Below are 16,273 nucleotides of genomic sequence, written 5' to 3' on the forward strand. Positions count from 1 at the left end.
GAAAAAAAATGTTGTTTTATATTGTTAAAGGCCTGTTTTGTTTATTTTAGTGCAGTGGTTCCCAACCGGGGAGGAATTGCAAAAACTTGAGGGGAGGGATTTACTTTAATTTGTACATGTGGTTTGTAAATATAGACTCAAGTTCAGGAAATATTACCTGTGTTGATAAAAGACTCAATTTTAAATGATCTTTGTATAGTTTAGCATCTACTATGTAATTGGGAAGGATATGAAAATGTTTTGCGTTGTTGAAATTTATGAAATTCGTCGAAAGGGGTTAGGAACCACTGCTTTAACGGTTGATACTTGTACTAATGACAGTAGTTTTAAGTAAGTTAGAGGACAATTTATACCATGGTGTTTAAGATACAAGGCTTATCTATGGTAATTTTTATTAATCATAGTATGCCAGGCCCATTGAAGGCGTTATTCCGAATCAAGCAGGTTTCCCAAGCGCTCCCATATGGCAAGACACAGGTTAGAAAAAATCTAGCCTGCGGTGGGATTCCAATCCACAACAGGAGTCTTTCCCGGAGCTACACAGGCTCAGTGGTGAACCCATCCGAAAGTCGAATCACAAGTACCGTTGCCTGCCTTTTATCGTTGTTTTTACTAAGGTACCATTTCCAATTTAAGTCACAGATAAAGTACCTGTCTCTCTCGCATCAGGGTGGGACCAAAGCACACTCCCAAGTTTTGTATCGTCATTTTGTTGGTTTGGTTTTTCGCTTCCACTTTGCGCAAATGATGACAGAGCATCGCTAACACTTTGCGATTGGATGCAGGAAGCTTCTGAACCAACGTCGCCACCCTGCGGATAATAATAATTGGACAGTTAGTGGAAAAATTGCAACTCATACCCAGTGTTGACAGGATGGCGCTTTTGTCGCCCAGTTGGGCCCGTTTTTGATATCGAGTTGCGTTTTCAGAGGGTTGTCAAATAACCATTTTTATTTACTTTTTTTTAACATGCATGCGTATTTGCAAGCAGTTAATTGACAGTCAAATTTGGTTCGTTTTATAGGACTTGTTTATGAATTGCTTAAAGCGGTTGCGCTTTTGGGCTAGTTTTGACAAATAGAGTTGTGCGATTTTTTGACCCGGCACACTGCTCATGTCAACGTATTTGTTGATAGTAAAAAGCTCGAGAGCAGTGGTTCTCTAAGTAAACGCCAGTTAACCCTGAACGTCTTTTGCCATCATAAACGGAACACTAAAGAATAATTGGGTGCGCTTAAAAATGGGCAGTTGGAAAACGGTGCTACTAAATATAGTATGGTACCGCACGTATCACATGTTAACGCAGTTTTAATAAACGAAAAAACACTTCCGAAAAATTCTGTTTTTATGTAATATATTTTCAAGAAAATTTCCCAAATGTTAACTAATATGGACAATCTTTTTAATCGTTGACCAGACAAAAGGTTGTAACAATCTAAACTCAGAAAGTTGGATAAAGGTGCATGTAACACATGTGACAAAAGTTATTTTAATCCGTGCAAAACATATCCGCCAGTCCTCACATACACCGGCCCACGCATTTTTTACACGCAACAATTCCATAAACTGCCGGAAATTTTCGCATCAGCGGGTGGTCACGTGGGCTTGCTACGTCACAGCGCATGCCCGGCATGACGTCAGAGCACGGTGGCCGTACATGGAAGCGTTAAGTAGCGGACGGTTCGGGTCACAACTAGTGCAAAGATGTTAAGAGCCAAACATGTTGTAGCTTTCACAACAGAATTGTAATACTTTTTTTACTTTACATAAATCGCAAAACTGTTAGGTTTTGTGGTGCACAAGCAAAGTTAAAACTTATTCAAGGTCAAAATTTATCAGAAAATACAACCTTCGTAAAAAATTAGCCTTTCAAAACGTTTTTATACCTGTGAGGTGATTGATGTGTGAACTGAGGTCAAGCTACTAAGCACTAATTCGGGGACTTTTGCATGCGTTTAAATTTACGTATACTGTACTTGAAATAAACCACTCTTGTTCAAATCATAAAAAAACGTAAAAAGGACCGTGTAGCGGCCTCTCTCATTACCGTTATCGTATGCTTTCATACTACAGCGAACCGGACAGATTGCCTTCTTTCTCTGACTCTCGTCTTATGCGGCGTATTCGGTCATTGTTTTATTCTCATACGATGTACCTCGAATAAACACCTCGCTACAACCGCAACTTTTAAAAAAAATCTACTATCGACTAATATCTACAATCATTTTTCACAAAACAGCCATTTCGAAACGCTTTACCCAAATACCGTAGTGTGTAAAAAAAAACCTTTAATGGAAGTTTCGACAATTTATATTTTCGTTTCATGAAACAGAATCATTCTACTCCAGTGCATTATTTTGCTGTAAATTATGACGTCCTTAATTTTCATTGTCCGGAACAAAAGCTTCCTACAGCGTCCTGCCAAAATCCCACACACAAACCAATTTTCCTCGGTAGGTGTGAAATTAGATTATACCGGCCGGACGCTGTGACCTCATACCACTTAATAATGCTCTTTGTATCGGCACAAAGGAATATAGTTCGTACCATTTTGAAAATCAGAAACTTTCCATGAAGTACTTACGTATCAAATCAGTTGTGACGTTAGTAGTACGTAACAAAGTGGGGCCACATTTGATGACGTCATAATGTTATTACTGACGTCAAATTATTGATAAAAAACATGAAAACATTCAAATCATCCATCCTTGTGAGTTGAGATAAATATATTTCGCCTATGCGGCATCTTCAGTATGTGAAGGCAAGCACAATATTTTTTTAACATTGTTTTATGTGTGTTTCACCTATTGATACTCTTGTGCTTGCCTTTAGATACTGAAGCCGCATAGGCGAAATATATTTGTCCCAACTCACAAGGATCGATGATCTATCAATAAGCCTAATGTTCATTTCAGTCTTCATCCACCAAGCAATCAGCTGGGAGATTTAGGTTTAAAGTTTAAATATACTGTATTAAAAACATATAACAAAAATAAACATTATTTTTGACGCAATAACCAGCATTATAACTTACTTGGTCACTCGATCCTCGGGGTTTTCGCATTTGGCAGCGTTGATGAAATCTCGATGAAGGTCGAAGGTCATCAAGGGGTCAGGCAGGTTGCGGAATGCCGACTTGAGGGCGCTAGTGAGCGTGTTTATTTCCCAATCGCTGTCATTCGTGTAGTCGACACTGCAGAGCGGCAAAGTAATTGCTTTTTGACTAAGTTGTGGAAATCAGAAAGTTAGGCTTTGGTTTTTGCGTAAAACCAATTTTAAGGTTTAATGACGAAAAAGAATGGCCCAAGAGACGTATAAAGCGACATGCTTAATTTTATTATTCAAATGTCTCGGCGCATGTCATAATCAGTGATCACATTTAACTTATGAACGGATCCGTGTATATTGTTTCAATTCTGAGGTACTGTATTATGAAATATGCAAAATGCACCTAAGTTACGTTGGTTGAAAGATTTCGGCCGAGTATAACGTTTCGTCAAAGTTCGGTTCGAACTTTATCGAAAAAGCGGCCAATAACAAAATTCGATTATGTGGAATTAATGACTAAAGCAGTGATTTTTTACCTTTTTGATGTAGTTTCCCACTAAAGTCAATTATTAAGTTTTTTCTAAGAAAGTTATCTAAGATCACACATCTCACTGTTTTCAATTATGTCAACGCAATTATAAGAGGGTTAAAACAAATTCCATTACAACTGCACAATCCTTATTGCTTCGTTTTGTGTAACATTGTTACACCACTCTAGCCTTGGTTTAGCTACCCTAACATAAACGTTCCTTTAAGTCAGTGGTTCTCAACCGGGGGTCCGCAAAGCGTTTTCAGGGGGTCCGCGACAACTTTCTAATTTTGCAGACAACGATATTGATAGAGCGCTATTTAAAAATTATGTCTCAGCGTTTTAAAATAGCATAAAACTTGTTTAAACTCGTTCTTCTTAGAATATAAACCAAAATGCATTGTGTCATTTTAACCCCATTGTGATGCAATAAAGGTAAATTTTCAGTGGCAAACAACGTCACATCACAATGTAATGGCTCTTTATTATTGAGTTCCGATGTCGCAGCCCAGTCAAAGTGATTGAAATTTTGGTCCTGGACCAAACGTGGTTGAGATATTCTGCACCTTTTTTGGGTTGCTTGTTAATAAAAAAGGACAAAAAATACCAAAACCTTCAAAGGGGTCCGCGATTAGCTTGACAGTACCTAAAGGGGTCCGCAAAGGCAAAAAGGTTGAGAACCACTGCTTTAAGTAGTACTGTGTAGCTTTAAATGCCAGGTATAAAATTCTGTTCCGAAAGTTACCTAGAAACAGACCTTTTGCCTAGGCCAGTGGTTCTCAACTGGTGGTCCATGGACCACTAGTGGTCTATGATGACTTTTTAGGTGGTCCACAGAACGTCCACAAAATTAAGTGACCAACTAGAGATGATTACAACTAGAGATGATTTGCATATATAAATCATATATAAGATGTTGAAAGAGTATCAAAATGTTAGCTGTTAATAATTGTATCTCACTTCTTGAAAATCTGTTTTAAAGAGTTATGTTTCGAACCCAAATAGTTGTTTCGTATGCATACTTCAATCTTGCTCCAAAATGAAATGGTCCACGATCTTATTTTTACTGGGCCGGTGGTCCATTGCCGGAAACGAGTTGAGAACCACTGGCCTAGGCCCTAGTATAAAGGTCATTGTACTGTGACCCTTAGCGAAAAACAGCAAATGCATTGATCAGCGAATTGTAACGTAACAATGAAACACAATGGGGGAATTCTCGACTGGCAAATAGAGCGAAATTGTCAACAAGGAAGTGCGCTAAATTACATGGTTATCACCTAAAACAGCCTCTTTTATTCACTAGCATCTCTTTTTTCAATAGAAGCTCGAAAGTTAAAACGATACATGGTCACAGTTTTGCTACGGAAATCTCGCACTCTTTTACTCAGTTCTCAAATAGCAGTAAATTTTGCCTTAAAAGTTAAGGACGCATAAATTTTAAATTAAAACTCTTCTAGGTATTCTTTGGGTACAGTTCATCGGCATTAGATTGATGGGAATAAAATTTTATTTTTATAGTGACCCAAAAATGTATGAGACAAAAAGATTAAGAACCTCTGTTTTCAACTAAAAAAGGTTTGTATGTAACGATATCACGTAAACAAAAATGTCTGCAGTTAGTGACAGCTACTGGCTGTTACATAATGATAAAAAATTCATCTAATTTGGGCAAAAAATAAATCAATTTAGGGTAAACCAAATATCTTGGAAAAAAACAGTTTTTGTAGTCTAATACAGGGGTCGGCAACCTTTGTACCGCGGACCGTTTTTGAAACTAAAATTTTATCGCGGACCGGCATTTAAAAAACTACAAATATTTAGCAATGAAAACGACTAAATTAGTTTATTATCCCCGGGATACATGGGCAAAATATTTTAAAGGATTAAACCTGAAAAAGTATACGGCCCGGTAACGAACTCCTCGCGGACCGGCACCCAGCGATTGCCGACCACTGGTCTAATATACGGCTCAAAAGGCCACATATACACCAATCGAAAAAAATGTTTGAGAAATTAGTTTACGATTTTCAACATCACCAGTTCAAGTACTGATATCAAACATTATATAGTCAGAAGGGTTCAAAAACGCTACATTAGTTTTGCTAGAAATTCAGTTGTACCTGTCGCACAAATCCTTGTCCAGTGCTTGTTGTAAAAGTAGATCAACTTTCGACATGACTCCCACCAAGCGATATATTCCCTCATGTTCTACACCACGGTGCTCAATCTCCGCAATCACCTTCTCCACAAACTTGAAACCGGTATCATCCAGTTTAAACCGGCCTTCTTTCTTCATGAAGTCCTAAATAAACGTAAGAGTGTTAACCAGTTTATTCATAGCACGTTTCAGTCGAAACAAACCACACAACTTATATACAGTGGACACATTTGAATGCCACAGTAAAAATGGGGATTGTAAATCACGCAAAGCCCATTGAAGGCGCCATACCAAATCAGCCGGTCATAAAGCATTCCCATATGGGAAGGCGTAAGCAAGAAAAATCTAGCCTGCGGTGGTATTCAAACCCACGACCGGGATTCGCGCTCTGCCAACTGAGCTACGCAGGCTTAATAGTAAACCCGCTGCATAGGCGCTGCAGGGCTGATCCCAGTTATGAATTTATTTTCACCTTAAATGAGGTTGTATGAACATTTGCAACACAATGTGGGTACTATACATTCAAGTTCTCTGGTAGAGAGTTGATGGACTGGGATTTTAGTTTTCGGGTTTAGGGTTAAGATATGAAAAGGGCTTGATTCAGGCCTGACTTCATCAGCTTGGTAAAACCAACTTTCAGGTCTGTTTAGAACAGCGGTTCCCAAACTGGGGTCCGCGGTCCTTTAGGGGTCCGTGGGGCAATTTTTGGGGGACCGCGAAGCGGTTGAAGTAATTCTATAATCTTTTTTGGCGTCAGTTTGTGCCACTAAATAAGTTTAAATCAAAGTAGAATTGAGAATCGACTGTCTCCATTGCTAAACAACGGCCTTTATTGAATGACAACTATCAAAAATGCAATTGTTCGCGCACAATCGTAATGTTTTTGTCCTGTTTGTGATGTCATATGCTGTCTTTGGATGATTGTTATGCGCAATTTTGCATAATTAGCTAAAATCCTGCAATCAACTTTAGTTTTTATAAAATAGACATTTAGGCTTAAGGACCGCGAGCCCTCGAAATAATGGCAAAGGGACCGTTTTGAAAAAAATATGAAAAAGTTTGGGAACCACTGGTTTAGAACAAAAAAGTTTCGGGCTTTTACTTGAAGGTTCGGGCCTAAAATTCAGCCCGTTTATCACTCTTGTAGGGAGTTTAAAATATTGCTTTGAAAAATTGGTTTCGCATCAGAGAACGATGCAGTACCACATAACAAACACAGGAAACAGCTGCCCACACGCGAAACCGAATACAAAACAAAAAATTTCAAAACGAAAGTTTTCGCTCGGCACATAAGCGGTTTAAAACTAGAAGAGTGGCTTTCTGATATACTTCCATTTTATATATTCTATACGATATTTACCAATTAACTATACACATCATTTCATCTACACATATGATTGTTTTTGTAAACAAAAACTGATGGGTCCCCACACGCGCGTTTGTGCGGATTTACAGTAAACAAATGTTGCGGTGATTTTTACATTGTTAAGGACAAATTTTTAGAAAGCATTAACCCAACAATAAAAAAAATGTTCGTATTCTTTTTGCACTATTATTGTCATGTAATTACAAAATTAAAAAAACGTAACAAAGACTTAAATCTAATCGCTTGCTTTGACCCAGATATAGTCCTCCAAGGTCGGGTTTTGAACACAATTTTTTTTAGAAAGCTGTAACAGTTGTGTTACAGACACTTTAAATTAAAAAGCAATTTGCTACAAGTGTATACATAACAAATTGTTTTTCATTTAACTTTGTTTCGCAAAACGAGTACCATTGACCAGTAGTAACCTCTCAGGGTGCACACGCCAAACGACCGTTTGACCTTTTGACACCGTTTTCAATAGCACGCCGTCATTCGTGTTCAACAATACTGTTAAGGCTAATTTATACATGCTTTGAGTATTGACTCCTAAATTGATTGTCAAAAAAACGCTACGTTATGAAGAAAGTTCTGAGCTGTGTTTGTAATACCGACTAGTTGACCTTAAGTAACCCGTGATCATGCGGCAGCCAACCTGACAACGAGCATTTAAAAAAACATTTATTTGGCAAAACTCAAGTTAATTTTTTCATCTTAACTTTTATTAACAAAGTTTTTCTTGACATGTACAAAACCGAAGCACGGTTATTAGGTTTAAATCACGTCATAGGTGTAAAACCTTCGCCAAAACTGAAAATGTGAGTGACCACTTAATAAAACGACATAGCATTGCTGTGCAAAACAGCTGATTTCTAATCACTGAAACAACGTCTCGTAAACCGTCTGTCCGACGTCAAGCTGAGCCCTCCCGCTATCGTAAACCAGTGAGTTACTCTCTTGGTACTTCTGCCTACAGTGTCTTTCTTGACCAAACGAGCGTTAGACACATTTATGTTTCGGGGGCCTGTGGGTGAACCTCTGGGTCATACGGGGTCAAAATTCACATGGACCATCTTTAGACCAATATCTGTAATGTGTGTAAATTTGAAAAAGTGTGAACCATTCTTTCTTGACCAAAACGTGGGAACAATAGCCGCGCTAAAAATTTCACGTTTTGGGGGGCTGTGGGTGAACCGCGGGATCAAACGGGGTCAAAATTTACATGGACCATCTTTAGACCAATATCTTTAATGTATGTAAATTTGAAAAAGTTTGAACCATTCTTTCTTGACCAAAACGTGGGAACAAATCTGCGTTAGAAAGAAAAAAAGAAAAAAATATATATATATATAGACAAAAACAATATGTGTCCCCTTCAGGGAAGGGGACCCATAAAAAACCAATAAAACAAGGATTCACAACTTCCTGTGTAGAAAGTCCGCTTATAGAAAATCTAAGTCAGTGGTTCTCAACCGAAGCACATACCATATTGCATTTTTTAGCATAACACAAACATACAACTCCTACATGTGTGAAGATCTTTTCAAATTTATACCCATGAAATAAATAGATCCTGATAGATTTTTGACTCTTAGTTAGTTCACATCCAGCTTGCGTGTTTTTTTTTTGAGCAGAGAGCCACGGCTTCAAAGTGACTACTGAAAGGGGCCACGAGCCGTGAAAGGTTGAGAACCACTGTTTTAAGTCTTCCTTAAGCGAAAATTTTAGTTTTGAAAGTTAAACATAGCTTAGTAAAAATAGGTGTTGCATATCAATGGTAAAAGATAGGAAACCCATTTTGCTTTTTTAACTACCAGCTTAAAGTTCGCATAGGAAGTACATAGTTTTCATAAACTTTTGCATTCAAAACCAGATGTAAAAAGTTTCAACCACCGTCTCCACACACCAGAGTTGCAAGCGGGCCCGAAATCTGAGCCCGAACCCGAAAGCACAAGCCCGAAACCCGGCCCGAACCCGAAACGTTTTTGAGAAGCCCGTTTAGGGGCTTCGTCCAAAATTTTCATTGACAGGCCTATCCACGAAAGCCTTGCAACAAAGGATGAGAAAGAAAAAAGGGAAAGACAACAAATACCATGAACAATAGTAGACAATGGCGTAAACAATACGTTTAAAAATAGGGTGAGGTCAAAGCCACAGACTGTTACTTACCTGAGTGATTTTATTTAAAAAAATGGCGGTCGCGGAACGCAAAGCCAGGCCCGTTTTAAGCCCGTTTTCTGACAAATACCTAAGCCCGAACCCAGGCCGACTTGCAACTCTGCCACACACTTCGTGAAAGTGAAAGCATCTTGTGTGGAACATAGTAGAACGCCAACGCCAAGCTTAAGAATGTTTGGTAAGCCCAGTCACTGTACATCGAAAGTGAAACACAGATAAGGCTGCTAACACCGTTAACGAATCATGTTATATCGTAATGTATGTAGTTTGAGTCAAAAGTGCAACTGTATTCAAATGCACAAAGCTTGCGGTGTGTGAATTGCGGGAACTCAATTTGAACACGACGCAATGAATATGTGTTTCAGGACATTGTGACACCCAAAAACAATCTAAGATGTTCATAGCTTGCTGTGTTTTCTGTTTTGAAAACATGAACCAACAAATTTACTTTGCAAGAAAATTCTCTACTTAATTAGGCACCTTAAGTGTGCAATAAAGATTTGGTTATTAAAATATTGCATAAACTCGTTTTTAAACAGTAGTATCCAACCCAGAGTTTCAAAAGATTGTCCAAAAACGCAAAAATTATAAAATCATTTTCAAAAGTACTCAAAGTCGAAATACTGTATGACCAAAAAAACGTAAAGTTGCAAACTTGAACAAATAATAGTATATCAATAGGGTTGGGAACCACTGCATCAATACATTAAATTCTGTTAAGGGAAAAAGTGGTTTCATAAATCGTAACTTACAAGATGATCCATTAGGCAACTCAGCAACCCAAAACTGCAAAAAAATCAATCAGACATAGCGAGACTGGGATTAAAATTCAAACTACCCGCAATAACATTTGAATAAGGAAACGTGGGAATAAAACAACTGCTTAAAACAACAAGCGGAAGAGCTACAAGAAGCTTCATCAAAGCGTTGCACTTGCAACAAGCACAGCTTCCTGATGATTGCTTTGTTGCAAATGCCATTGCACGTTTTAGCGGGTTTTACCCAGATTTTTGAAAAAAGGGTTCAATGCCACTAACTTTGAATTAAAGAGTTTAAAATACAGTTAAAAATTCAAGTTAAAAAATTCTCATTTATCTCTGGTGGGCAATTCGTGCATAGTGATAATTTTGGGTCAGTCGTGACATTTAAATAGTTGTCTTAGTACGGCTTCGATCGAACAATTTATACTGTACTTGGTTTTGCTTTTGGGAATTTCGATTATATCGTTGGCCTTCGTCACAATGGCATCGAGTAACACAGTAAACCTTGGTAAACCGGATTCGGTTGATCCGGGTGTTCGTCTAGTTCGCACAAAACTTGAGGTACAAATGACTTGTAACGTGGCTTTAACTAATCGACATCGGTTAATCCGGATCTTCACATAATCCAGACTGTTTTTTAGTCCAAATAGGCCAGATTAACCGAGGTTTACTGCAGTAAAGAAATGCACAAGTTTTAGTATTTTATAAAAAAAAGCCAAAAGCTAAAATAAAGGAAAAACAGCAATGCCTTGATTTGAAGTTTTTCAATTTTTTGCTTTAAATAGGGCGAATGTACTTTTGTAGGGTAATGCTGTAATTTATTATAAGGGTGATTTATCGTAAACGAGGTTACATGTTGACGTACAAACATCACGTTTCGTGCAGTGACGTCCCTAGGGGGGTCTGACGAACGTCACCAGACGCTTGTGACAGTTGCGTGCAGGAATGCAAAGGTGGGGAGGCATGTTATGGAATGTTATGATGCATTTCACGTTTGAACTTTTGAGAAATGTTACGATATTTTGAGTTCTTTATGTAAGATCAATAGAAGGCTTCTTTATCAGGTTTTGCTCATGCCATGACTGAAACATTATGCACAATGATTTTAGTTGAATCTCATTATGGTTGAAACCATACCTTAACACAGTGATTTTCAACCGGTGTTCCGCGGAACACTATTGTTCCGTGAAAGATCGTCAGGTGTTCCGCGAGAAATTTGCTGTTTTGAATATAGGATACTAATGTTTTAGGCTTCCATGCTTTGACTAGTGTTATGTCGAACACCGGTCGAAAATCACTGATTTAGCGGTTACCGCAATTTAGCGTTTTAGTGTCCCCCCCTAGTTGTTTCATTGCATCAAAATTTCGTTTGGTGTTCCGCAAAAGTATTTTAATGAATCAAGTGTTCCGTGGCTTAAAAAAGGTTGAAAAACACTGCCTTAACATTTGATTAAGAGTGTTAAACCGGTTCGGTTAATCTGGATCTTCGCCTAATTCGGACAGAACTTGAGGTACAAATGATTTTTAATTGTGGCAAGGCGTTAACTAATCGACATCGGTTAATCCGGATCTTCGCCCAAACTGGACAATTTTTTTGGTCAAAACGGGTCCAGATTAACGGAGGTTTACTGTTCAAAGAAAATGGTTTAAATTTAAATACCTCCAAAATATTTTGCTAATATAACGTTTTCTTACTAATTTAAATGTTTGACATTTTTGTATTAATGGGTCGGGTGTCGTTGCCGATTATCGAAATCGTGAGAAAGTTTAGAATTTGATCATTGTCCTATAGACGGATGGTTCCACTTTAGTGCTTCCAAATATCAAATGTCAAATTAGGAGGATTTCTTCACAAAGGCTGAAGGCAAACACCACGAATTCTTTACGGTCTGTGGCCTGATTATTTACTTAATACCAAGAAACCATTTATTGAAACATTTACTCAAAAAAATATTTTGTCATTTGTGCTTTTCAGGGTAACAACAAACTGATATTTTACTAGTTTATAAGCATTTTTAACATTCCAATAAGCATGGTGTCTACTATTTGCAGCAATAAAGGAAAACCGCTAAGTATGTGTTAAAAACAGACATCGGTTTTAGTACAAAGTTGGCAAAATACAGCCCGTTTCTGTACGTTTAAACCGCTTTAAAACTCAGTTGAAACATGCAAATGCTTTGGGCTGTTTAGGCGTTTTGCCCACAAGAAAGGGCTGTTGGAAATCTACGTCATAATGATCTTTTCTGGCAATGACGCAAATCTGGGTGGTTTATGACGTTGTACATCGTTTTTACAGCATCTTTCACCAAGGCTACGTGCTAGGACTTAACAAGGTCAGAACTACTAAATTTAAACCACTTAGCCGTTGCTGTAGCTCCTAAAAAGACAATGCAAAAGACATATTTTACGGACAATTGCAAAAATGTATTTTATGGACAAGTGCAAAATAGCCTTCTCAGGGCGTTTAATGTGTTTATACAAAAATATTTTTTTGGGGTTTTGTATCATACCAACAAATATTCTATACAAACTGTTGCTACCGATGTTTCAACGTCTATTCAGATCGCTTTTGTCAGGGTAAAAGTAAATGTACTGCAGTATATGTTAAAGTCTCCTTAAGTTCCAAATGGCTTAGGTTTTAAGTGCCAACTTTGCCAAGCAAGCATGCCAGTGCACTCCTGTTATAGAAGACCAGCTGATATTGGAAAAACCCAACCAGAAGGTTTTATGGCTGAAAACACATGGAGGTGTGTTTGTGTGGAGAATGTCTAATTCAAGTGCTATAACAGGGGCCACTGACTATCATGTCTGTTTTTATAGCAGTTTCGTAAGTACTACCAGAATAAAAAGACCGAAAATAAAAGGAATTTGACTGTGAATGACCAGAAGGCGTATTTAACTGTTGTATCAAATTACATGACAACCTATATTAAACAATTTCAGCAAATAAAGTTCAATAAATAACATGATTTTAAACTGGTCAGCTGTATTAGGCAGTAACCAAGCCCATTTAAAACATTCACATCCAAGTAAAATTGCCAGAAATGTGATTTTGTGCTGAAAATAAAAGCACAATGTTCAGGATATTGTATGTGCTACACATGAAAAAAATTGTCTGTGTAACACATACAATACATTTCAGCACCAGTTGTTTAACAAATTACAACCACAAGCGGGATATTAGCAGGCACATATTATGACATGTTATTTATAATCTTTAATAAAAGCAGGGGTCACCAAACTACGGCCCACGGGCCGGATCCAGCCCGCGAGGTCATTTCATCCGGCCCGCAACCACATTTTTTAGTTTGCCAAATCGTATTGATATAACTTTGTAACATTTAAAAATTGATCTACTCCTCACGAAAGTTTTCCTGTCGCGATATGTACAATAAATATTACCTAGTTTCATAAGATTACACTGCCCAGGATTGATCTAAAGCCAGTTTGTTACGTCACAGACAAGACTACAAGCGTCAAATTGTGCGCAAACGATTGCCTTTTTTGTTAGTTGTGACGTAATATACAAGTATTGCTCTTAAGAAATGACCTATATAATTTAACAGTCGCATCACCAGATTTTAAATGGGATTGTGGAAAGGCCATATCTTGGCGCACCTAGAAAAATAGCCTCACGGGCTAAGTTTGGAAATACAGCGCTAGGGCATGTAAACTATGGGGCCCGCGCAAATCATTTTCAAACTTATCCGGCCCGCAGTGAAAAAAGTTTGGTGACCCCTGAATAAAAGTGTAAAAGCAAATGTTGTAGCCTATGTTTCGCAACAAAGGAAGACAATTTCACTTCATAACCAACTGCTCCACCTTAAAAATGTACGCTCTTCAAAATTAAAACTAATCTATGACATGATGTTCGTGGGCCAGAATTTGGTTTAAGAGGCTTAGCTAATGTTGAAAGGGGATTTGTTTACCAATATTAGCTAGAAGGTTTCAGTTACGAGTGACACGTTAGTTTAACGCATGATCATATTGCCATATAAATACTTGGAACCAAGGAAATGAGCTTGCCACTAACTTCCATGAAAATATTGTTTTTATTTTGTAATTATAACATGTTAACGTGTAGCGCCCACACAATGGTCAATTAATGGCAGCTAAGATGAATATATTCATACTGGGATCAAGCCAGTATAATGCCTTTAATAGGCCTGGCGTACTATGATTTTTCATTGCTATTGCTAAATACAAAACATTAGGTTTGTAAGAAGCCAAATGAAAATCAAAGATAAAAAGCACAAAACACAAGACCACTGTAAAAATGTATACAGGATTTGCATGCAAAACATGACTACGATTTTGGCTTCTTCTTCAATTGCCAAAGCGACATTTTTAGCTGTTCTATGTGGAAAAATTTTTGTATTTAAAACAGCAGGAAAGTTTGAAAATCAATAATTTTAAGAGCATATTTAGAATTTGCAAGTTTAACATCCTAAAATTTGGTTCGCTAAAAATTATTTTGTTTTGTATGGTTAACTGGTAAAATATGTAACAACAAATTTAAAACCTAAATTCTGTATTTGTTTACTGGTTTGAGAGTTAAAGTCCCTATGCTGGGTTTGTTATTTATAAGAAAACACACAACAAAATGTATGTGTTTTATGACTTGCCTTGGTTTGTACATATTCCGGTTCCTTGCCATCCATAACTTGCATCCATTTTTTCCTGTCAATATCAGACACTGCTTGAAAGGTGATCAGTTGAACTTTGCCCCCTGTGTCCTGCAAAACACATGTGTCAGTTTTTAATGTTTCTAAACTGCTCCATTAAGTGTAATGTAGTGATACAAACTTTAAAACCTTCCTAAAATGTATTTGGACAGTTTTACTACATAGTACATATTGATGTCAATAAACTTTTGATTTTCAGAACTAAGTGAAATATGGTGAATATGGCCCAAATATACATAAAAAACGACATGCTTTTTATTTCCAACGTTTCGGCAAATGCTCATGTCATCATCAGTGATATGCCACATCAGTTTCTTCATTACAATACCGTAATGGTTGCCTATGTACTTTGGAACACTATATACGGATCTGTTCATATGCTTAATGGTGAAAACAACAGCCCAAATAGACATAAAAACCAACATGCTTCATATTTCAAACGTTTGTTTCAAAAATGCAAAAAAAACGGAAAAAAACAGTTTTGCCTTACATGTAATATTTGATAAGCCTGCATGTAATGCTTGATATTACACACAGAAAAAAGTAACTGTTTCAAAACCCTTGCATTTACAGTATTATAAAGACATTTGTTGGTCTTATATTAGCCATGTCTAGGCCAATTTGCTTGTTTTTAAAACTGCACATGTACCTCAACTTCCAAATCAAAGCAAAATCTCTTGTCGATGGAGTCTGTGCTACGCCTTGTACAAGTACGAACGATCATGGGTTCCAAATATGTTCCTCCGTTGGCATTACTGGTGTTGTTGAATGACGAATGAAATGCTGAGATGACTTGAAACAGTTTGTTGTCTTTGTTGTAGGTGCAAAAATATTTCGTCCATTTTGATGTCAGTCTAAAATTTTGTTTTCTTTGTTACTTAAAAATTCAAGTCAAGTTAAGCCAAAAGGTAATAGGGTTCTGAAACAAGGTGGCCTTAAGCAGTACATTTTAATGTACTTTAATTTTAAAACTGTGTCAAGATGGTCACATGTTGTGTTTCTTTTCGGTAACAGAAAAAGTATCTAAAAATATCAACTCTTAATATCAAACACACTATACATTAATAATAATCAACTAGAAGGGTGGCTTTTTGATATACTTCCATTTTATATATTCTATACGATATTTACCAATTTACTATACACATCATTTCATCTACACATATGATTGTTTTTGTAAACAAAAACTGATGGGTCCCCACACGCATGTCTGTGCGGATTTACAGCAAAGAAATGTTGCGGTGATTTTTAGATTCTTAAGGAAAAAAAACACAGCTGATTTCTAATCACCGAAAAGACTGTCTCTTAAAACGTCTGTCCGGACGTCAAGCTGATCCCTCCCGCTCAGCACAAAACCGTTTTAATCGTTAACCAGTGAATGACTCCCTTGGGACTTCTGTCTGACTGACAGTGTACACGAACTATGGGCTGTGAAAGTCATTATTTGGCCGATTAAGGCAAATTTTTGAATACTAAACGAGTAAACCACTGCAAACAAATGTTTCAAATTTCAGCACATTAGGGCTTGTATTTCTGGCCTAAAACCAAAAA

The 16,273-nt window shown here is 37.3% G+C and overlaps 1 protein-coding gene across 1 annotated transcript in view; it reads right to left on the bottom strand.

The window, feature by feature from the left end:
- The window catches only part of LOC145232022 (rho GTPase-activating protein 26-like), a 30,147-nt gene that overhangs the window by 5,073 nt on the left and 8,801 nt on the right, over positions 1–16,273 (bottom strand). Inside the window, exons 8-12 of the mRNA XM_080096513.1 lie at positions 15,372–15,576; positions 14,663–14,773; positions 5,698–5,879; positions 3,035–3,193; positions 652–811 (exon numbers count right to left, since the gene is read on the bottom strand). Coding sequence (XP_079952639.1) covers positions 652–811; positions 3,035–3,193; positions 5,698–5,879; positions 14,663–14,773; positions 15,372–15,576 — 817 coding nt within the window. The remainder of the gene's footprint in view (positions 1–651; positions 812–3,034; positions 3,194–5,697; positions 5,880–14,662; positions 14,774–15,371; positions 15,577–16,273) is intronic.

Source organism: Phallusia mammillata, chromosome 6 (assembly GCF_965637545.1).
Source record: "Phallusia mammillata chromosome 6, kaPhaMamm4.hap1.1, whole genome shotgun sequence".
In the NCBI taxonomy this organism is placed as follows: Eukaryota; Metazoa; Chordata; class Ascidiacea; order Phlebobranchia; family Ascidiidae; genus Phallusia; species Phallusia mammillata.